Source organism: Trichechus manatus, unplaced genomic scaffold (genome assembly GCF_000243295.1).
Source record: "Trichechus manatus latirostris isolate Lorelei unplaced genomic scaffold, TriManLat1.0 scaffold00007, whole genome shotgun sequence".
NCBI lineage: Eukaryota > Metazoa > Chordata > Mammalia > Sirenia > Trichechidae > Trichechus > Trichechus manatus.
In genome coordinates this window covers 26,330,306-26,354,396 of record NW_004443943.1, presented here as the reverse complement: position 1 = coordinate 26,354,396, position 24,091 = coordinate 26,330,306, and the positions used below count along the sequence as shown (strand labels likewise).

The window sequence follows — 24,091 nt, the reverse complement described above, 5'->3', positions numbered from 1 at the left end:
GTCAGCCAACTCCTGATACAGCTGAAACAACAAAGCTTGGAACAATGAGGACAAAGGCGTGCATCCCTCAACTTCTCCATACAAATGAAACATTGGAAAACCTCAGCAATGCTCTCCAGGCTCTGTTCATCCATTGCCTCTGGCTCTCGGTGGGGCCCTCGGTGACCCGCGAAGTCCGTGGTCTGACCTATTAGGCATCGGGCCGAAGTCGCCGGGTCAGATCCGCCGCGAAGAACAGCCCGGAACCCATGTCAGGAGGCTCCGACAACCGCCCCACCTGCGCGCCCCATCGCTCCAGGGTCGGCTACCCCCACTTTGCCATTTTTATCTGCGCGCCCGCTCTGGGGCGCAGGGGGAGGGCGAGCGGTGGCCGCAGCTCCTCTCTTCGGGCTCAGCCGCCCGCCGGAGACAGCGAGGGAGCCTCGGCCCACGTGACGCGGGCATATCGAACCGCTGCTAGAGCATGGCAATACAGGTCTCAAGCGAAGAAATGGCTGCAGGGAATTCGCCCCATTGTTCTTAAGATACAAACTCAATATGACTTTCAAAGTCTAGTCTACCATAGTCTGGCCCCTACCTACTTCCCAGGCCTCTTCCCAGGCCTCTTCTCGCATTGTTTCCCCTAGCCCCAACATCGGCCTTTTCTCATTACAGGTCTTTTGCAATACAGTGTTTTCTTGTCCAGAACGTTCTGCCCACTTACTACTCTTCACCACCTCTCATCTGACTTAGCCTAATTAACTCTTCTTATCTTTGAGATTCTACTTTAAATGTCACTTTCCCTGTGTGACATACTTCCCAGACTAAGTCCTCTGATGTTTGTTTGACAGCTAGGCTTGCCGACCCACGGAGCAAGAGAGTTGAGTGCCTTCTGGCTAAAGTTTACTGGCAGAGTAGGGCGCCTCCAGGCACTTATCGGTGGAGCTACAGAGCTTTGGAACACTTGCCCCAGTAGGGCAGACACCGGAGGTGAGGCCTGAGGGGGTGAAAGGCCAAGGAAACAAGAAGCAGAAGCTGAAGAGGCAAGGAACACAGGAAGCCGAGCTGCCTCAGTCTCAAAGGGTATGGCCATGACCTCTGTGGTTTCAAAGGGTGGAGCCATAGCCTCTGGTATTTCTAAGGGTGGCATCACCACTCAGATGGACTAGGAGAATGAAGCGCCTAAAGCTGAGGGGGCAGAGTTGCTGTCCCAGTGGGTCTGGAAGGCAGAGCTGAAGCCCAGAGCCAAGGGGCCTCTACTCAGAATCTGGAGAGTGTGACCAATACCTAGAGTCTGGAGGCAAGGCTATTCTGTGAATGGTCTCAGAGAACAGAGGATTATTTTCAAGCCTTGAGGGCTAATGTAAAGTGTCGGGTGACTTGCTTGATGCCTGTTATCCCTTCTTTCCCTCCAATTTCTCCCATTTGTAATGGAAATGTCTAGCTTGTGCCTGTTCCACCATTGTCCTTTGGAAGCAGATAACTTGTATTCTAGATTTCACAGATGCAGAGGAATTTTTGGATTTTGGACTTGGGAATTGATTTAAGACTTTTGCTGTGATATGATGGGGTGAATATGCTTTACATGTGGGAAGGACATGAATTTTGGGGGGCCAAAGTGTGGAATGTCATGGATTGAATTGTGTCCCCCCAAAATATGTGTTATCAATTTGGCTAGGCCATGATACACAGTATTGTGTGATTGTCCACCATTTGTCATCTGATGTGATTTTCCTATGTGTTGTAAATCTTACCTCTGTGATGTTAATGAGGTGGGATAAGCAGCAGTTATGTTAATGAGGCAGGACTCAAGCTACAAGATTGGATTGTGTCTTGAGCCAATCTCTCTTAAGATATAAAAGAGAGAAGCAAGCAGAGAGACAGGGGGACCTCATACCACCAAGAAAGGAGCACTGGGAGCAAGATGTATCCTTTGGATCTGAGGTTCCTGTGCTGAGAAGCTTCCAGACCAAGGGAAGATTGATGACAAGGACCTTCCTCCAGAGCAGACAGAGAGAAAGACTTTCCCTGGAGCTGATGCCCTAAATTTGGACTTACAGCGTACTAGACTGTGAGAAAATAAATTTCTCTTTGTTAAAGCCATCCACTTGTGGTATTTCTGTGACAGCAGCACTAGATGACTAAGACAATGTTTAATTGTGCTCTTTTTGCTTTCTTCTCAGGAGAATCTTCCCTCAGAAGTAATGCATTCTTTAACATTAGTCAGGGGCTAGAACAGATAATGTAGTTAAATAAAAAGCCCACTGCTCCACTCTATAATATATAAGAATACAGACTACTCCCACAAGTGTCAAAATATCCATTTCTAAAGGCAGAACTGTATCCTTTCACCTTAGTTATTCAATCTGTATGCTGAACAAATAATCCATGAAGATGGACTATATGAAGAAGAACACTGCATTAGGATTGGAGGAAGACTTATTAACATCCAGTAATATGCAGATGATACAACCTTGCTTGCTGAAAATGAAGACGACTTAAAGCACTTACAGGTGAAGATCAAAAACTACAGCCTTCAGTGTGGATTATGCCTGACTGTGAAGAAAACAAAAATCCCCACAACTGGACTGATAAACATCACGATAAATGGAAAAAAATTGAATTTGTCAACAATTTCATTCGACTTGGGCTAACAATCAATGTCCATGGAAGCAGCAGTGAAGAAATCAAACAATATATTACACTGGAAAATCTGCAGCAAAAGACCTCTTTAAAGTTTAAAAAATATATATATATACATATATTTATCACTTTGATGACTAAGGTGTGCCCGACCCAAGCCATGGTCTTTTCAATCACCTCACATGCATGTGAAAGCTGGACAATGAAAAAGGAAGACAGAAGAACTGAGGCATTCAAATTGTGATGTTGTCAAAGAATACTGAGTATATACCGTGGACTGCCAAAAGAATAAACAAATCAATCTGAAAGGAAATACAACTAGAATGCTCCTTAGAAGTGAGGATGGAGAGACTTTAGCTTGCTTTTTTTGGATATGATCAGGAAAGACCAATAATTAGAAAAGGACATCATTTTTGGTAGTGGGTCAGTGAAAAAGAGGAAAACCCTCAATGAGATGGATTGGCATAATAGCCACAACAATGGACTCAAACAAATAATCATGAAGATGGCACAGGACCAGGCAGTGTTTCATTCTGTTATATATAAGGTCAGCTAAATGGGATCTGACTCAACAGTCATGTTTTACCCTTAACAGAAATATGTGTAAGTCAGGAAAGATAGGAAAGTTTACAGCTATATCTTGCTAATACCAGGACTGTTGGCCAAACTGGTGGTTTTTATGCACCAGGGCAATAGATAAAAGATGGGTGAAGGGACACCTTTCTTTTGTAAGGTGGTTGGAGAGGTTGAGAAAGGGAAGATGAGAAAGGAGAACTGTCTCAACTTCTTTCTCAGGAAGATGAGCTTTAGGAAAGAACAGATGCAGAAGATGAACAGAAATTGATTCCCTTGAAACTCCTTGTTCCTCACATATTCCTTGGAAAGTCTTCCTGTACACATTATCGAATTTGAAAACTACTAAAATTATATAATAATTCCTCATCCCTCCAGTTTTCATTGATTGCCTCTGTCTCTGAATTTCTACAGCACTTATGGTCTATTCTTCATAATTAAGGAACCAGTTTCTTTTTAAGTGGCTGTAAAGAAATCAGTCATATTTTCATGTGTGGCTACTACACTCATACCTCATGTCAGGTAATGTATGACAGCAGTTCAGGGAAAGATGGTAAGGTGAGTTGGAGGGAGTACTGTGCGACGTGTGCTGGACCTTCAAGAGTGAGAATTCTGGTAAGTAAAAAGGGAGAAAGTCATGTTAGGGAACAGGATGTGTTGGGTGGAATATAAATTCACTTGGCTGTAACAAAGGTTCAGATTAACAGCTGTAGCTTACACAAGCTCACTCAAGTACCAGCCTAAGCATGAGTACTCCAGAGGTGATAAAGCATTAAGGATGGAGATTTCTTCTATCTTTTGCTCTACCACTGGTAAGGGAGACCCCTTGTCCTCATTGCCAAAAGTGGTTGACATCTTCTGGGTCTATATTCTAGCTGATGAGAAGGGAGAAAACAAGGAAGAGGAGGACAGATCCTTTCTTTTTAGAGAAACAACCAGAGTTTCACACATCACTTCAACTCATAGCCCAGCAGCTAGAAATTAGTCACACAGCCAACACTAGCTGCAAGGAAAGCTGGAGAAAATACAGACTTTAACTAAGAAGCCATGTGCCCAAGCTAAAACTCGGGGTTTCAATTACCAAAGGAAGTGAGACTTGATATTTAGACAATTAGCTGTGGTCTCTGCCACAAGAATGAAGAAAGTTGTGGAAAAGAAAATGACAAGAGGTAAAGGGAGAATGAGGGAAACAATCCTGTGAATATAAGAAAATAAGACTACAGATCCTGATGAGGAGTTGTAGGTGCAGGAAGCTATTGAGGATTTATAGAGTGTCAACAAGAATGGTGTTTGTTAGTTTTTTTTAAAGAAGATTTAAGTGCTGATGAGATGCAGGATAGTGTGTGTGCGTTGAGGGGAGTGTCAGATAGTATGGCTTGGGTTGTTGCTACTCAAAGTGTGATCCAGGGTACAGCAGCATCACCATCACCTGGAAGCTTGTCAGAAATGCAGAATCTCATGCCCCAACCCAGATTTAGAGAATCAGAATCTGTACTTTAACAAGTTATTCAGGTGATTAATATATACATTAAATTTTGACTAACACTGGGCTAGATTTTGCTGTGGTATGAAATAAACCTAAAGCCTCCATGTCTTAAAACAACAAAGGTTTATTTCTCACTCATGCTGCAAGTCTATTTGGGAGAAAAGGAGAGGCAAGTAGGGAACTTGGCTTCATACCACCCTCGCCTAAGGCCCTAGGGTGATGAAGCCTCCCCCATTTAAACATCATTAGTCACTGGAGCAGGGGAAGTGAACATGTGACTCTCTCATGCTTCTCTCAGATTTCATTGGTCAAATCAAGTTCCATGGTCATGCCTAATCTAACTTCAAGGAGGTGGGAAGAACAATACTACCATGTGCCTGGAAGGAAGGGAACCAAACTACTAGCGAAGCCAGGGGAAACTGGAGATAGGGAGGCCTTTCAAGGGGTTATTATAATAATATAGATGTAAAATGATCAAGTTCTGAAAAGGATAATATCAATGGAAAGGAAAAGGGAAGAATGGACAAAAGAAACACTTTAGAATAATAATTAATGACATATACTGAGATTTGGAAGAGAGGGTAGTCAAGGAAGACTCAGCTTTAGAGTCTGGTTGATTGAGCAAACAGTGAAGACTTTTGTAGAAAAGGAAAATATTGGAGAAATTGGTTGGGGTGGGGAGTGGAAAGGCGGAGTTTGAAATGGACATGCTGAGTCAGAAATCTCATCTCTCCAATCTCATCTTGTATCACTTCCCCCTCACTCACCATGCTCCAGCCACACTGGCCTTCTTTCTGTTCTTTAATACACCGACTTTTGTTCCATCTTAGGGTTGTTGTACTTACTTTTTTTTCTGCTGGAATACTCTTCTCTGCATCTGTCATGACTGGCTCCTGTCATAGAGTGTCATCTCCTCAGAGAGGTCTTCCCTGAACAAATATAGCCATCCAGTCACACTTTATCACACTGCCCTATTTCAATGATCAGCATAGCCCCTAGAGCTATCTGATGTTTTTCTTGTTTTGTCTTACCCCCCGCCCCAGCCCCCATTAAAAAGCACGTTCCATGAAAGCACGGGCTCTGTCTGTCCTCTTTTCCCTAGCTTCTAGTACTGTGTCAGGCAAAGACTTGGTACTCAAGAAATATTTACCGAATGAATGAATGAATGTTCATATGGAAATTTCAGTTAAAATGTATGCAATCAGAGAGACACACATGCGGCTCCAATAAGGAAAACATTTGGAATGGCAAAGTTCTCCAAGGTAATAAAGATGAATAAGAACAGGCATTAAACCTTCAGGAATGTTCCACCTCAGTGGCTACAGAAGAGTAGGAGACTGAGAGGCCTAAAAGGTAGACTAGAATACAGTGCTTCCTGAAGCTAGCAAACTTTCAATGAGGGATGGGTCAACAGAGACAAGTGTGAAATCTCCATTTTAAAAAAGTGAATAAGAAAAAAACCTTTAGATTTGGAAAGGTCATTTGTGACCGCTGAATAAAGGAGTAAAAAAACGTGGTTAAGGAGGGGAAAAGGACATGGCAGCTATAGGTTATTACTGGAGTAGCTTGGCAGTAAAGGGAATGTACTTTAGCAGGACTGAATGGGTTTCTTTTTGTGAGATCTGATCATTTCTCAAGGGAAATGAGCTAGAGGAGAGGGAAGACTGAACATGCTGTGGAGGGAGGTTCTTAACGTGAGGTTAATGGACCCCTAGGGTGTCCACGAGTCACCTTCCGGGGCTCTGCCAACTCAGAAATTACATGCAAAATTTTGTGTGTGCAGGGAGGATGAGGGAGAAGAGGATTTGTAGCTTCATTATCTTCCAAAAGGTCACGACCCAGAGGTTAATAACCACTACTGAAGAGGAAGACAACAGGTGAGAAAGAGATTTCCTTTTTCTCCATAAAGCTTGGCCTTTCTCTGGGCCTCTGATTATTAGTTTTTCCTATTTTCTTTCTTACTAAGGAAAATATATAAATAGATGGGAAAGTTCAGAATTGCATCATCAGTTCGGTAAATTAGGTAGTAACGGCAGAGCTGGAAACGGGAGACTTGCGCAATCACGCTCCAGTAGAGTGAGACTCGCCCGAAGCTGCAGCTTGAGCGTTGCTCGAACGTCTGTGTGCAGTGCGGGGCCCCAGTGCAACGTCACCGCCTGGGAGGTGGTCCTGAAGCTAAGAATTGCTGGCATTGTTCTTAAGGCAGTGAGCGCCCCTATCAGACTCCAGTCGACCCAACCGGGAGGGAGAGCGGTCTTATCGCTAAAGGCAATCATCACCAGGCAGTAGGGATTGTCAGAGAGTCAGCTCAGGGACAAGATGCTGATGTTTCAGACGCAGGACAAGCTGTACGTTCGCGCTTCACCAGTTGCCATACTTTCCCTGCTGTGTGTGGGATGCTGCCTCCAGCCCGGCCTCCACCTGTCATCTCTGAATCGTCCCGCCCCATTTCGACATCTCCCTTCCCCGCCTCCAGCTCTCAGCTTGGCACAGGGCCCAGCAACAGCCGGGGACCGGGAGAACTCATTCATTCAACAACTGCGGGATTTACTGAGCGACTTCGGGTGCAAGGCCCAGTGCCGGGCGCTCGGGCTGAGAAGCACCGAGTCCTCAAGGAGTCCGCCCGCGGCCTGAAAGGCCAACACGCCAGGCACGACTTGAGTCTGTAACGGGCCGCCGGGGGCCTCCCTGGTGGCGAGGCGGCCTCTGCCAGCATGTCGCAACAGCTTCCTGGACTGGCCCGCGGGCCGCGCCAGGGGATGCCCGTCCCAGGCCGGCTCCGCCTCACGCCGACCACGAGATCCCGCGGTAACAGAGCTCTCGAGGCCCTGGACGCCCGACTGCGAGCGGCCGTCTTGGGATTTGGGACCGGCGCTCGAGCGCAGGTTCTCACAGCATCCGTGTGTGGTTTGACCTTGAAGGCCTGCCACCGCCACACAGGCGATCCCGCCAGCTCCTCCCGCAGCTCCACTGGCGCCGATAAGGTGCCCCAAACCGGCCTCTCTCGCTCCTTGACGGCCCGCTCTCTCACTGTAGCCAATCGGATACCGACGTAGTGCCGGGCCAATGGCCGTGGTCAAAGTATCCAGAATGGTTTAGCCTATCAAAGTTCAGCCTTAAGTTCCTCCCGCCCCCCCAACCCCTCCAAAAAAAGTCGGAGGTGGGCTAATCTTAGATATCGGCCAATCAGTGGCCAATAAACAAGAAGCTTGCAAGATCAAAGAGGAAGAGGCGGGATCTAAGGCGTAGCAACGCCTCCGGGCGGAGGAATGACAGGCAACTTCACTAATATTTCGGACAAATTTTTCTTACGTAGGAAAAGGGGTGGGGCTAACTTAGAGGCTGCACCAATGGTTGGTTGGGGGGCGTGGCCACGGAGGCCAAGCGGGAGCCGGAGGCCCCGGACTTTCTGGGCCGCGCCTGAGGCGGACGGGTCCGGGCCGGAGGGCGGCGGCAGCGGCAGCGGCGACGGGGGTGGGCGCCGCAGCTGGCCCGGGTGAATGGAGTTGGAGGGGCGGGGTGCCGGCGGTGTGGCGGGGGGGCCGGCGGCTGGGCCGGGGCGGAGCCCCGGGGAGTCGGCGCTGCTAGACGGGTGGCTGCAGCGGGGCGTGGGCCGGGGGGCCGGCAGCGGGGAGCCCGGGGCCTGCAAGCCCCCGGTACGGCAGGATCCAGACTCCGATCCAGACTACGAGGCGCTGCCTGCTGGAGCCACTGTCACCACGCACATGGTGGCAGGCGCCGTGGCAGGGATCCTGGAGCACTGCGTGATGTACCCCATCGACTGCGTCAAGGTGAGACCTGGACCGGGCTCCGAACCCGACCTGGGGCTGACCCGACCCCTGGGTCCTGTGCGGAGCCAGGATCCCGGCTGGGTGCCGGAGCTGACATGGGTATCTTCCTGGCTTCTGCTATTACCACATGATTCGAACCGGTACGCCATGCAAGCAAGGTCCCGGCTGGGAGTCGATCCCAGTCAGAAACCAGGACCCATTTCTAACCGACAGTGAGATCCGAATCGGGACCCTGGATCGAAAATCTGTCAGCCAAAGCCCTGGAACCCAGCTGGGACTAACCAGGAATAGGGTGGGATGGGGTCTCCCGAAACGCAGGTAAGTGCTACCAACTCGATTAAGGTAAAGCCACCTGGCGTGAATCAGACCTTGAATAAACTCTTAGTGGCTTGAGATGTTCTCTGGGCGAGTGCTTTTACCAGCTTCTTGTGTCTTCCCTTAAAGTAACGAGGCAGGAACCTGAATCTGAGCTCTCTCAGCTAGATCTGGTATTTTCATATTAAACTTTAAACCACGAGTGACTGGAAATCCCTGTGTTTGAGTTCAGAGTTCCAGACTGGAAATCATGTGGAAAAGACCATATTCAGGAAAAGGTTTCAGTTTCTCTGCTGGGCGAACATGATACTCCACCTATTTCCTGAACATGAAAACTAAACTGGGATTAGGACTGTGTATTTGCAGGGAGCATATTGACCCCCAAACGAGAGATGGAACTGATACTGTATTTCTTTGACCACCTAAAGGCGACAAAAAAGGAAAAGTTGCCTAGAAGAGGAGGGAGAGTGTTGGAAAGTAGAAGTAAATGCCAAGACAGTGGAATGGGATCAACGTGAGGGTACCATTTGTATGAAACTAATTCCATTCAGAACCAAGCACGCTGCTTAATGGATACAGAAGTCAGGTCCTTCTGAAAAAAGCTGGGTGAAGAGGAGGACAGGTTCGTGTTCTTTACGGTTCTCATTCTTGTGTATTAGCAAAGGTACAAACCACTAAAAGTGAGGATTAAACTGAATGAGAAGTAAACATGAGGGAACTGTTGAAATAATGTGACTGAGATTGGCGTCTCGTTTACATGTTAAGGGTAATAGTCAGATTATCCTGGAATGCTCTGTGATGCAAGTTTCCTCCTTAAACTTGACAAATGTTACCTGTTCAAAAGGAGGAGAGTATCAGCTTGGGAAATGCAAAGTAGATCTCTTCTTCCCCCTGGTTCCAGTACTGGTTCACGTTTTCATTCATAATGTGGATGAGGAAAGGGAGAAAGTGCTCATTAAGCTTTGTGAATGAGTTAGCAGGAGTATTCTAGCTTATTGTAAGGTAACTCCTAACAAGGGCCATCGACAATGCGGTAAATGCACTTGACCAAAATGGGCATTAGAATTTTAAATGTCCTTGTCAATTGGGAGAAATAGAAATAAACAGTAACATCCATGAGAGATAAGTAAGAGAATGGTTAATGCTCTGTTAATATTGAAATGTAAAATGAATAAGTACCAGTAAAAAAGATTCAGATGTTTATGTAATAGACTCAGGGTTGAATGACTGAATTAATAATGCTGTATATCCAAAAGTTAATTGCAAAGTAGTCTCACTGTACTTAGACTGTGAGTACAGTGCAGGGTCTAAGGTGCTATGTTTCAGGATGGGTATCAAATGAAAAACAGATCAGGGAAAGCAATGAAAGTTATTTAATGGCTTGAAAAATACAGTGTAATAATATGACTGACTTATACATATCACTACAATTTATTAATCTAAGTGTTGCTTCCTTTCCTGTAGTTACCTTGGGAGGCTGTCTTATTCCTACTCTTATTCCATATATTTACATCATGATGTTGCTATTAGCATTTTATAAATTCCTCTGTTAGAAATGTCTCTAGAACATTTGGGTGTGTATCTTTAAAGGGAGAAATCTTTTTCCTGTGATAAGATGGAATTGATTTTTTTTTAGTAACTGAGACCATTCAGAATCAAATCTGGTAAATAAGGTGGGATGAAAATAGGAACTAGTGCTTGGGGTTAAAGATAAGGTGGAACCGGAAAACAAGAAGACTGATTTACTCCGGAGGCCTGTAAACCCACTGGGGGAACACTTCTGAAAGGAGTTCTAGAAATGTTTTGAATAACTGCAGCATTGCTAGAATATGTCGATTTTAGCCACCTCAGGTTAGAACAGTTCTGAGAACGGTTCTTATTCATTTATATAAACTGTGGAATTTTTGTTTTTGAAAAAATTTGTCATGCTACGTTATAGTCATGCCTCAAAGCCCTACCTACGTTAAAGAAATAATTATTTGATCTGGAAGAAGAATGCTCAAAAGTCTTCAAAAACACAAAAGCTTATTTTAGAAGAATTATTTTCATTTGCCATTAATGCTAGGATTTGATTAACTGTAAGGAAGAACTAGGTTATACCAATAGGATTTAGTGTCAGTATGTTAAATACTGTTGTACAGACATGAAAGTGAAGTTCAAATCCCTACCTTCAGAAGGGGCTTCCCGGTTCACTAGTCCCCGGGCAGCTCTTCTTCCTCTTTCACTGTAAATGGATGGTGGAGAGGGAGAGGATCCGGACCCTACCCCAGGACTGGAGGCAGGTATCCATGGTGGAGCCTACAGGGCATCCACAGCAGAGTTTGCAAATGAAAGCAGGCATTGCCTCTTAGCATGCAAGTCTGTGCACCCCTAGACACTCATCAGGGTCAAGTTGACTTAAAATATCCTTGTGAAGGACCATGGGAAGTCAGCATAGCCTTGGTAGGCCCTAGTTACTCAGCTGGCTATTTCCAGGGTCATAATAGGAGGTTTGAGAGCCCAGATAAATCCCAGTTTTGTTTTCTGGGCCTCAGAGGCAAGCTCCAGACTTTATCTATAGGGACAAGGTTCTGCAACCCAAAGCAGTCAGAACTCTTCTCAAAATCAGCTGGCTAAGTACCCACCTGTCACCAAGGTGCTGCTGCTTAGCCCTGTAATGGGGAAGCAAATATCTATTTACATAATAAGTGAAAGAGGGAGAGAACAGAGGGAGGTAAGTCTTTTCCAAACTCCAAATGTAAATGGTTATCTATATACCAGTGAAGGTTAGGAAACGGAAACATTGGCTTTGCTTTTCTTGCATCTAATAATAATAAGTATTCAATAAAAGGCAGTTGTTCTTGTGTGCCAAGCACTGCCTGAAGTTCCTTATATAAATTATTCATTTAATCCTTGAAATGGTGGACACCATTTTCATTATTTTACAGATGAAGGAAAGGAGGCTTAGAGAGCAGTTAAGTAAGTTGCCCAAGGTCACATAGTTTAAGTGACAGAGTCATGATTTGAGCCCAGTCTGTCTGACTCCCAAGTCTCCATACAGCCTCCTAAAAGCAGATTTCAAGAGCCGAGCAAGGCACAGAATTTTATAATAGAGCTTGTCCCTGACCACATGACCTTCACATTAATAGCTGATCATGTAAACTATTACCACCACAGAGAAACTTTAACATGAAAACAAAAAATACAGTAAAACTTGCAAAAGCCGGAACTTGTGTAAGGTGGAAACCTGACAGAGAAGGAAAACTCAAATATTTTCCTCTAATAGAAGGTGATAGAAAAGTTGTAAGACTGCACCCTGTCAAAGGCAGAAAACTTGCAAGACCCGGAAAAACAAAGCAGTCCCATCAAGTTCCAGCTCTCACAGGTTTCACTGTATGTAATTAAACCTCATTTGTTATTGGTTACGGACCAGTTAGTTGCATGTGTGTATTTGTGAAATGACTTATAAAGAGACAGTGCCGCCATGGTCTGTGAATTCTAACATAGGAACTAATACCTCCGAGAATCATATTTTAATACAATACAAAGCCTTGTATTTATAGCGCCTTATAAGTTACCAATGACTTTTACATGCACTATCTCTTTTAATCCCCACAACAGCCCTTTGAGCCAGCCATTCTTAACCTCATGTTACAGATGACAACATTAAAGCTCAGAGAGGTTAAGTAACATATGTAAGGCCACACATTTAGCAAAATCGGGGCTCAAACTCAAGTTTTCTTACTCAAATGTGGCTTGTCTTTTACCATACCACTTACCTCCAATTAGTCAGTTTGGCTTTTCTCCAAAGCCACGCAGTGGTTTATATTGAACTCTTCAAGGTTATTCATAAATTCTTACTTAGTGATTTCAGCTTTCTGCGAAACGTAGATTAATTGGCCCAAAAATTTGGGGAGCCATATTTATTTTTATTTTTGGTATAGCTTATGCCCGGGTCCTCTCCATAAGAGTGTATTTTCATTGAGTTGGAATTGTTGTTAGATGTAGGTAAGTGTGTACAACGTTCAAAGTAACTTACCCACAGTCCATTTTTCTCTTGAGGGCAAAGGGTTCCAGACCTCTAGGGCCAGACCTTTCAACACTGGTTGCCTCAATATGCCTTTGACTCAACGGAGCAATGGAATTTCTGAGGAGGTACCCCCTGCCCCAAATTTTGAGCAAACCTATGGAAGCACACACTTCTTAACCCATCAGGCCCAGTTTATTAGTAGCCATATCGAGCAAAGACCAGTAGTCTCTCTGAACAACTCCTGTGATGGATTTTATACCCCCTGGGTAATGGGAAAGATCAGTAAGTACACCCTTTATTGGAAATCTTTATTGGAAATCTATGGGGTTTGTTTTGAGAAATGGAAAAGAATGTGTAAAACTGTGGTAAGTTATCCTGTGCATTTCTGATTCAACCTCCAGTAATTTACCTTCTAAGCTTCCAGTTCTTTGTTGGTAGCAGGAGAAAATAACTCTCAGGAATGTGGATTGCTTGCGGCTAACCAAGACCCGTTAATCTAGTTAGTTTCTTTTCTCCCATGCTCTTGAGAAAAGGCATTACTCTTGGATTCCAGCTGGCCACCAGGAAGATTCAAATTTCAAAATCCAGACTGAATCCAATGATTGAGATGAAGTATTTAAGCTGTAGGTGGTCATCAATTGCCCATATTGGCTCACTCACTAATGGCTCTACTTGTTCCTCTTTAAACTGATGCAGACACATCTGTGTAACAAAAAATTCATTCATTCATTCAGCAAACAAATTTTGATTGCCTACTCTGTGCTAGGCACTGGACATTGATTTTATATTAACCGTTTGTCTCTGTGCTACTTTTAACCTTGAAATGGATCAATAGACAGAGGTCTTCAATTTCCCAAATTACAACAAACTTTGTCTAGAAACTTCATTACAATGTATCTACCACATACTTGTTCAAATGATTGAATCCTCCAGATTCCAGAGATTGTGTTTATTAAGATTGGTTGTATTTGCTAGCGGCGATTTTTAAATTTGGTCAGCTAAGATTAGAAATCTGGAAGTCCCTTCAGTTTTAGAGACTAGGTTGGTTTCCAGCTAGACACTCCCAGCTTCATAGTTTCAGGGGAAATTTTCTTTCCTAGTACGCTAGAGCGGCATCTATTAGGAGTGCTACTTCTGCCAAGATCCTAACTTGCAAACCCAACTGCCAATGCCAGATGGTCTAAAAAAGTATCAAAGGATGAGCCATCATCTCATTAGTCAGTGTAGTATGTGGTCAGGAAGCAGGCCAAGGATCAGTCTTCAGAAATAAAGCACAATGTATGCTGTAGACAATCAGTATATATTCTGAGTTTAGAATCTATTTGTAAAGAACTCCTAACCTGTGTTTATTAAAGACAAAAGCAACTTCTCCTGAAACACATGCTTGATGTTTGCTGCTGGGGCTGAATCATTTTGGAGTTCAAGGATACCAACTAAATGGTGATATTCTCAGAAGAGTAGTGGTGTTCCACCCTTAGGGTCACTAAATAACTAGAAAAAACTAGAAAAAGAAAGGTCCAAGCTTTGGAAAGATTGGCCGTAGATTTGGAAAGAACTAAAACTGGATGCCAAGTATCACTCCTGCATGGTTCCATGTACAAGCTCTGAGGTCTGCCCAATGCTCAAATCCTAAGTGTTGAGGTTGGGCAAGAAATTAGCATCACTGACATTGCTCTTCTTGCTGTAATTTCAGACCCGGATGCAGAGCCTACAGCCTGACCCAGCTGCTCGCTATCGCAATGTGTTGGAGGCCCTCTGGAGGATTATAAGAACGGAGGGCCTGTGGAGGCCCATGCGGGGGCTGAATGTCACAGCAACAGGCGCGGGGCCTGCCCATGCCCTCTATTTTGCCTGCTACGAAAAGTTAAAAAAGACATTGAGTGATGTAATCCACCCTGGGGGCAATAGCCATATTGCCAATGGTATTGAGCCTTCCTGTGCTGGTTCCCCCACTTTCCCAACTCTTTGAGCTTTTGCTGCTGTCAATGTTTTCCAGTCTCAGCAAGCTTTGGGCTGGGGTAGGCCAGATTTTAGGGAAGGGACCTCCAAACCTGATGTTCTCAGGCAATGGGCTGCTTCAACCCCACCCCTCTTTTGGGGCATCTCAACAAAGGGTTGCAGTATCCTCCCTTACCTACCAGCTCGTCTCTTTGCTCTGATCTTCTCCTTGGCATCAACTTCTAATGCCCTGGTAATGTGGAGACACACTGAACTACCCTCGCTGTATATTCCTTGATAGCCGGGTGGTATCCTGCTCCTCAGGGCAGGATCTGAGGGGACCCAGCCAGCCACCCAAGGAAGACACTCATGGAGCCCCAGCTCTTCGCCTCACCTTTTCAGGATCCCAACTGAACCAGAGGCAGCTTGTGTCACTGAGGACATGAGAAGGCCTCAACAAGTGAATGGGGGTGGGGACAAGGGACTTCTGTACGGAGAAGCCAGAGGGTTCAAGGTTGTGTGGAAGAAAGGGAAGAGAGAGCAGCCCAGGGCTTTCAGGATTGTCTGGAAACCAAATTTGAATGTGGAGAAAATGAGGGATAGAGTAGTTTGGGAACTAAAGGAAAAGTCTAGGTGGACAGATGTTAGGATTTGGAGACAGGAGTACAGGGAAGGTGAGAGTCTTTGTTGGAGATCTGACCACCTGACCCTCAGGTTCTCCCTCCTTTACATTAGCACGCCCACGCTGGGGGCAGTTGATGTGCTGGCATCCCCTGGCAGCTCTGTATCCGCTTCCTCTCTGGGGCATGAACTGCATTTGTTCTCAGTACCATCTTTATTGATAAAATCTGGGCTGTTTCCTTTGACTCTTCCTGGCCTTCCTATTATAGATATGGAATGTACATTGGTGACCTTACTTGGTGGGAACAAATAGCTTCATTTCTTGGAAAAGGAGTTTAGGACCAGTGGGTTTCCATGTTGGACTGGCTCTTGACATTCCCTCTCTGCTGTGGCTTAGCACAGCCACTCCCGTCCCCTCTGGGGCCTCAGTGAATCAGTCACCCTCTCCTGGCCTCACATGTGGCAGTTGTTTTCTCATTTGCAGGTGCAGCTGGGTGTGTGGCAACATTACTTCACGATGCAGCCATGAATCCAGCAGAAGGTAATGATTACTCAGCCTTTCCCTCCATACGCAGCTGCATTTGTGTCTCTGAGCTTTTCCTTTATTTCTCATTTACAGAAAAAAGCTAGGGAGATCCCCATTCATTTTGATGGGAAATCCTGCCCATGTTACTTTGTTTTACCACTAGAGGGCGTTCCCTCCATGTTATTGGTCCTTAGGAGGAGTCCCTTGTTTTTTAGAAGGCATATTCATTGGGATTTGATTCATCTTTGGAGCCCTGGCGGCGCAGTGGTTAAGAGCTCTGCTACTAACCAAAAGGTCGGCAGTTCAAATCCACCAGTCACTCCTTGGAAACCCTGTGGGGCAGTTCTACTCTGTCCTATAGGATCGCTATGAGTCAGAATCAACTTGAAGGCAGCAGGTTTTTTGGTTTTTTTTTCATCTTTGAGGCTTCCCTGGAGAAAGATAAGGCTCTCCTTGGCCTGTTCCTGGGCCTTCTTGGAAGTCTCCTTTATAGTGGATTTGATCTCTTCTGAAAGTTCAGCAGGATTATTTCATTTTCCTTCAAAGACGTGAAGATGGATTTTGGGGTTTTAGAACATTGCCTTTTTTATTGGAATGAATATAGTTGAGATAGGGATAAAAGGGAAAATTCATTTTAGAGCTCTGTCACTGCATTTCTGCCTGGATCTTGACTTTCCAGTTGGAGGAGTCTAGAGAATGAGGTACCCCAACAAATCCACAAATATGGGGAGCATAGCATAGTTGCCATGTTCCTTACATTCCACTTCTTTACCTGCCTGGACAAGGCCGTGGGGTGGAAAGGGCCAGAGCTAAGCTCGGGCCATATTATCATCTTGACGGAGTGGGAGATGTTTGGAAACTAAAGCCAAACTCTTTTTTGGCTAAGAGTCTTATTTTGTTTGTGATAGCACTTCTCCTTTCTCTTCTCTGAGAGGCTAACCATGCTTAAAAGTTAGGTACTCTTAGTACCCAAGGATTTGGCTTGTTAAGGTTATATGCTTATTAATATGTTAACTGCCACTGAGACATTTCTTAGGAAGTATGAAAGGGTAAAATAATAGTAGGTACTTATTTCAAGGAACACTCTGGAATCTAAACGATAGATATCTTCTATGCATTAATTGGCTAGTTTTAAAGAAATCCTGCTAGAAGTGGGTCCACTATTTTTTAGCTCTTTATCAACCTTCTGCCTACCCCGCCCCTCAAAAAAGGGAAACCTTAACTCACCAGGTTGACTGGCAACTCACTCATATTTTCTTTTTTCTCTTTCCATTCCATTGGCTGATCTGCTGACTCGGGACTCTGAATCTGGACGCTCTCTCACCAATTGGTTGCTATTGCTGTTTCCTTCCTCCTTGCTGATGGCACCTCCAGTGGTCAAGCAGAGAATGCAGATGTACAACTCTCCATACCACCGAGTAACAGACTGTGTACGGGCAGTGTGGCAGAATGAAGGGGCTGGAGCCTTTTACCGCAGCTATACCACCCAGCTAACCATGAACGTTCCCTTCCAAGCCATCCACTTCATGACCTATGAATTCCTGCAGGAGCACTTTAACCCCCAGAGACGGTACAACCCCAGCTCCCACGTCCTCTCCGGAGCCTGCGCGGGAGCTGTAGCTGCTGCTGCCACAACCCCACTGGACGTTTGCAAGACACTGCTCAACACCCAGGAATCCCTGGCTTTGAACTCAAACATTACGGGACACATCACAGGCATGGCTAGTGCCTTCAGGACGGTGTATCAAGTAGGCGGAGTGACCGCCTACTTCCGAGGAGTGCAGGCTAGAGTAATTTACCAGATCCCCTCTACGGCCATTGCATGGTCTGTGTATGAGTTCTTCAAATACCTGATCACTAAACGGCAAGAAGAGTGGAGAGCAGGCAAGTGAAGCAGCCCTGAATGAAGCCAGGGGTTCAGACAACACTGCTACGCCCTGCCACTCCAGCACATTCTCTGTCTCTTGGCATGCACTGGCCTTGAGTGGAGTTGGAAGAAAGGTACAGGGCTCTCCCCAGGCTGTTGGTGTTTTGGCTCACACCAGTTCCTGCCAACCTTCATTGCTGCCACCTTTCCTTCCAGGCCCTAAGCAAGTGCAGCAAAGCACACCGCAGCACCTTTGACAGTCTCTCTCCAGCCCGGGCCTGGTGACCTGCTGTAGACTGTTATAGAGGGATAAGCAGCTCATTCCCCTGGTTCCTAATAAAAAGCCTTTAAGTTAAATGGTTTCATTTGGTTTGTCTTGCCAAAGGGGAAGTGAAATGTTGTCAGCTGTTCTTGATTCTGCTTTAATCAAGAGACCCAAAGGCGAATGTTACTGAGTATGTGTAGTTTTTATTTTGGCTGATTTTGATGGTGATTTAAGGCTTTGGGGACCCTATTCCCCTTGTTTAAGTGGTGGGTTCCAAGGACTCTCCCTGATGGCAGGAACAATGGGCCTTTGACAGATCCTAGCTAAGCGGGTGCCTTTGATCCCACCATTGCCTCTTCTCTACGGCAGTGGTGCAGAACAGAAGTTAGAAGATCTTTCTGCTCTTAATTCTCAGCTCTGCCTGCAGCAGCAGTAAAAGTTTCCGCATAGGAACTTTGTTTTCCAATGTAGTTGCAAAACTAATATTATTCAGTGAAGCTGCAAGTCCTGAAGAATATGTCGTAAATAATAATAAAATGCCTGCTCTTTGATTTTAAGGCTTTTACAAAATAATGGACATGGTCTCACTTGGTTCTCACAAAATTAGGAAGTAAACAGTACAGGTGTCTGTTTTACAAGCGAGGAAGTTCAGAGAGGCTGTGACTTGCCTAAGATCTCACAGTAAATGGCAGAACTGGGACCCCAACCCAGACCTTGTTTTTTTTAATTGTGGTAATAAATCATTTACCTTTTCAACCTTCTTCTCATGTATAATTCAGTGACATTAGTTAGGTTTATCATGTCGTTCAACCATGACCATCATCCATTTCCAAATTTTCCCATCACCTTATCAGAAGCTCAGTCTCCCCTAAGCAGTGAGTCCCTCTTTTCCCCTCACTCCCACCCGCCCGTAGTTACCATTAATAAACTTTGCCGAGCCCAGATCTTTTGACTCCAGAAGTGACTCTAATTGTGCCTTCCTGCAGAAATGAAATGAGTGGAGGGCATGTATTGAAGGAGCCTCCTGCCCAAAGACCACATAGTCTCTGCTTGGAGACTTAGGGAGGGGAGGGCTTTCACTGTGCTTTGTGAGCCAGTCTGTTCCTTTTTTTAATATCACCATTTACTAGAAAGTTCTTCAGTACATAAAATGAAATCCACCCCTCTAAGCTTCCATCTGTCTTTGTTATGTCTTCTGTCATTTATCCACTCAGTAACTATTGTTTCTATGTGTCAGGCACTGGTGTTGGGGATACAATGATAAAAAAATCCCAGTCCTCAAGGAGCTTACTGTCTGGAGAGAAAGATACGTGTAAAGAGACAGCTACACAATAAAATGACAAGAGTGATGATGGGGTAAGCCTAGGATACTCTTGAAGAACACAAAGATACCTAGCCTAGCCTTGGGTGACTTGGGTAGGCTTTTGGAGGAAGTGACATCTGAGGTGACTCCTAAAAGACAAGACACTAGCTAGGCGTAGAGGGGAGGACAAAGACTTGGAGGTAAGAGAGAATAAGGAGTGTTTGGGGTTCAGTGTGAAGTGGTTCCGAAGGACTGAAACGGCCTGGGTGAGGCATGCGGCCACAGAGCTAAGCAGGCTTGGGTCTTAAAAGCAATACTAAGGAGTTTAGATTTTATCCTGAAGGCAACGCAGAAGCATTACAGGCAGTCCCAGGATTACAAATGAGTCCCGTTCCTAAATCTGTCTTTAAGTCGAATTTGTATGTAAATTGGAATGTTCGTCTTAGTATACAGTATATAGTGTACATTTCTATGCATAAAAAACATTAAGGAAACACTTCAGATACACTAGAACATCTCTAACATAATACAGTAATAATAATGTTTTGATGTGCAAAGTAGCACCTGTTTGTTATTACAAACCATTGTATATACCCCAAATTTTTAATATACTAGGCTTTATGGGAGTTGTACGTAAGTCAGATGTTCATAACCCGGGGACTGCCTGTACAGAGTTTTAAGCAGAGGTGTGGTATGACCAGATTTACAATTTAAACAGATCACTCAGGCTCTCTGAGGGAAGGATTAGAGGAGCAAGACTGGGCAGGCAGGCAGACCATTTAGGAGGCTGTTAGAGTAATCCAGGCAAGATTGCAAGGTGGTCTGAACCAAGGGAGGGGAGGGAAGTGAACAAAGTGCCAATCGGAGTGATGTTAGGGTTGTAGAAGCAACAGGGTTTGGTCAGAGAATAAATCTTGTCCCCTTTCCATCTGACAGCGCTTCAGATATCTATGGAGAGCTATGTCTGAAAGCACTTGAAAAAAACTGTCAAGAAAGCAGCAGGGTCTCCTGTTCTAAATCTCATTATTTCAGCTATGCTGTCCCTCTGGTTTAGTGATGGAAATGAGGTGATAATAGTGCTAACTAGTGATCACTGGAGCTTGACTCACCTGTGGAGTGAAGCGTGTGATGATGGTCATCACAGAGGTGATTTCAGAGGGTTTGCTAGTGAAAATGTAAGAGAGCAGCTGCCTCCCGGCATGGACTAAGCAAGAGAACAAAAGCATGGCTTGCTCACCAGGCCTTGTCCCTGCCGTCAGCTTCATAGTGCTATTGACTGGCTTAGTACCTAGCACACAGTAGGCACCATGGCAATAAGGCTCTTTTTTTTTAAAGAATAGGATGTCGGGTAATTTCCAAAAGAATAATAATTACTAAAGTTCCCTCAGCTTTAATGCTGTTTACAAATAATGAGAGGAATACAACCTGCAGTTGTGCTCCAGCTACAGATGGACAGTTAGTTTGGAAGGTGGACAGGGCATCAGATTCTGCAGCCATCTTGGCCCAGTCACCAGAGGAGACAGAGGCAGAATAATGTGATAGGGTCAAGCAGTCTGGAATGCCAGTGACCGGGCACCTGGATGGGGAGCCCTCAGTCCCATGGGGCTCACCATACCCAGGAGAGCTGTGGGAGTTTGGGGCCATTCCCAGGTCCAAGGCCTCTCTGGAAAGCCACATAGGCTGTGTGGCACACCTTGAGGACCCAGTATCAAGCCTCCATCAAATGACTGATGTCTGCACAGTGCTATGTGATGGGGAAAACAGCAGAAAATAAATCGCTATTTTGCCAGAGAAAACTTTTCTTTGAGACCAACATGAACGAAGCATTTGTTATAACTCAAGACTGTCTATAACCATGTACTGGATTATACAGAACCAGCAACGAAACAAAAAAGATAAGTGTAGGTCAGAGTTACAGGGAAAAGGGTGGCTTTGATGAACAAAAATACTTTTGTAAAAGCCAACAAAAATGAAATAATTCTAATTGTATTCAATTTAGAAAACATAAATGAAAATATCTCCAATCTCATTTCCTAGAGAATATGACAACATTTTGTTATATATGTCATCTAGTATTTTTTCTATTCATAAATAATTTTTGTTAATTTTCAAAAATGAGACCCCACTATTTGTAACCAGCTTCTTTTGAATAATAGTATGTGGTGTCCATCTTTCCACGTCATTAAATTTTCTTCCAACATCTCAATGTAAGTGGACATACAACATCCTATTATGTGAATATACAATAACTTATTCAATCAGCCCCCGTTATGCCTTTATAAGCATGTATCAAAAACATTGCTGTGAACATAGTTCATAAAGACAATGTTCTGCATCCTACTTTGGTGAGTAATGTCTAGGGTGTTAGAAGCTTGCAAGCAGCCATCTAAAATACAACTATTGGTCTCTTCCCATCCGGAGCAAAGGAGAATGAAGAAAACCAAAGACTCAAGGGAGCCATTAGTCCAAAGGACTAATGGACCACATGAACCACAGCCTACACAACCCTGAGACCAGAAGAACTAGATGGTGCCCAGTTACCACTACTGACAGCTCTGACTGGAATCACAAAAAAGGGTCCTGGACAGAGCGGGAGAAAAATGTAGAACAAAAAATCAACTTCACAAAAAAGACCAGACATACTGGTCTGGCAGAGACTGGAGGAACCCCTGAGACTATAGCCCTAAAACACCTTTCTGACCTGGAAATGAAGGTATTCCTGGAGACCACCTTCCAGCCAAACAACACCCCATTGCCATTGAGTCAATTCCGACTCATAGTGACCCTACAGGGCAGAGTAGAACTGCCACATAGGGTTTCCAAGCTGCTGCTGGTGGATTCGAACCTTTTGGTTAGCAGCCGAGTTCTTACCTACTACACCACCAGGGCTCGTAAAATAAACAGTAACACCCAAGAGGAATGTGCTCCTTAGAACAATCAATCATATGAGATCAAAAGGGCAATATTTGTCCAAAAGCAAAGATGAGAAGGCAAGAAGGGGTAGAAAATCAGAACAAAAGGAAACGGGGAAACCAGGGTGGAAATGGGGAGAGTGCTGACACTTCGTGGGAAATGAAACCAAGGCCATGAAGACATTGTATGTACAAATTATTGAATAGGAATCTAATTTTCTCTGTAAATTTCACCTAATGCACAATTTTTTAAAAAAATTGCTGTAGGTAGGTAAAATTGGAATGGCAAAAAGGAAAGTAGAGCAGGTGTAGAAAGAATGTTCAGAGTGAGGAGAACCTCAGTTTGGCGCCACCTCCTGGTAAGCATTGAAGAGATCCTGACTGGAGACCAAAATGTAGGTTAGGGAGTGGTGGACATGAGGCTGGCCAGGGAGAATGTGAGGAGTAGGAGGGTTCTGGAAGGTTCTTAGAAGTTATCTCACCTTACATCCCTCCTGGAGTCCAACCCTACTCTACAGCATCCCCTGCAAGGGTTCCCTACCTACTGCTCCTGAGTCTGGGAGCTCACTGCTGAGCGAGGCCATCCATGTCATTGCTGCAAAACTCCACCTGTTAGAAAGTTCATTCTTCATGATTTCCTGCTTCTACCTGAGGATCATGTCATTCCCCTGCATGACATGAACAATGGCCAAATTCCTTACTGTGGCCAACAAAGCTTTACATAATTTAATGTAATTATGCCAATCTCTTCAACCCAAACCTATCACATGAACATGGAACATAAAAACAATCATATATTTTCTTGAAAATAAAAAATATTCCCTTTGTTGTCTTTACTCATTAATTTAGGAAATTCAATAAGTAATAAAACCAACAACCAAACCCACTGCCATTGAGTCATTTCCGACTCGTGGTGACCCCATGTGCTTCAGAGTAGAACTGAGCTCCACAGGGTTTTCTTATGGAAGCAGGTTGCCAGAACTTTCTTCCATGGCTCCACTGTCTGGCTTCGAAATGCCAACTTAAATTTATTTATTTTTTAATTTTATTGTGCTTAAGGTGAAAATCTACAGAGCAAATTAGTTTCTCATTCAAAAATTTATACACAAATTGTTTTGTAACATTGGTTGCAATCCCTGCAACTTGTCAGCACTCTCCCTGTTTCCATCTTGTTTTCCCCGTTTCCATTCGTCCAGTTTTCCTGTCCCTTCCTGCCTTCTTGTCTTTGCTTTTGGGCAGGTGTTGCCCATTTGGTCTTGGATACTTGATTGAAGTAAAAAACATGTTCCTCACTTGTGTTATTATTTGTTTTATAGGCCTGTCTAATCTTTGGCTGAAAGGTGAACTTCAGGAGTAGCTTCAGTTCTGAGTTAGAAAGGTGTCCGGGGGCCATAGTCTTGGGGGTTCCTCTAGTCTCTGTCAGACCAGTAAGTTTGCTTTTTTTTAACTGAGTGTGTGTGTGTGTGTGTGTGTGTGTGTGTGTGTGTGTGTGTGAATTTGAATTTTATTCTACATTTTCCTCCTGCTCTGTCTGGGACGCTCTATTGTGATCCCTGTCAGAGCAGTTGGTGGTGGTAGCTGGGCACCATCTAGTTCTTCTGAGCTCAAGCTGGTGAAGCTATGGTTCACGCAGTCTATCATTCCTTTGGATTAATATTTTCCTTGTGTCTTTGGTTTTCTTCATTCTCTTTTATTCTAGGTGGGATGAGACCAATAGATGTATGAACTGCCAACTTTTAGGTTAATAGCAGAGAGCAAACCATTTGTGCCACCCAGGGACCTTTTGATAAGCAGTATTCTAAATTATCAGAAACTTCATGACAGGTATTCAGACTGGATGTACAGTATTTTGCTATTTCCTGC

At 44.6% G+C, this 24,091-nt stretch overlaps 1 protein-coding gene across 2 annotated transcripts; it reads left to right on the top strand.

Moving 5' to 3' along the window:
* The first annotated feature begins 8,059 nt into the window (after window positions 1-8,059).
* Window positions 8,060-18,109, top strand: SLC25A28 (solute carrier family 25 member 28). 2 transcript variants are annotated; one of them, XM_004370020.1, is made up of 4 exons: window positions 8,060-8,472; window positions 14,490-14,718; window positions 15,840-15,896; window positions 17,256-18,109. In XM_004370020.1, the coding sequence occupies exons 1-4, from the start codon at window positions 8,182-8,184 to the stop codon at window positions 17,771-17,773; spliced, it is 1,095 nt and encodes a 364-aa protein (XP_004370077.1). In that variant the 5' UTR covers window positions 8,060-8,181; the 3' UTR covers window positions 17,774-18,109. The 2 variants fall into 2 exon arrangements, with proteins under 2 accessions (XP_004370077.1, XP_023596486.1); XM_023740718.1 differs by lacking the exon at window positions 8,060-8,472 and adding an exon at window positions 8,505-8,790 and having other exon boundaries at window positions 9,216-14,718; window positions 17,256-18,105.
* The last annotated feature ends 5,982 nt before the right edge of the window (window positions 18,110-24,091 follow it).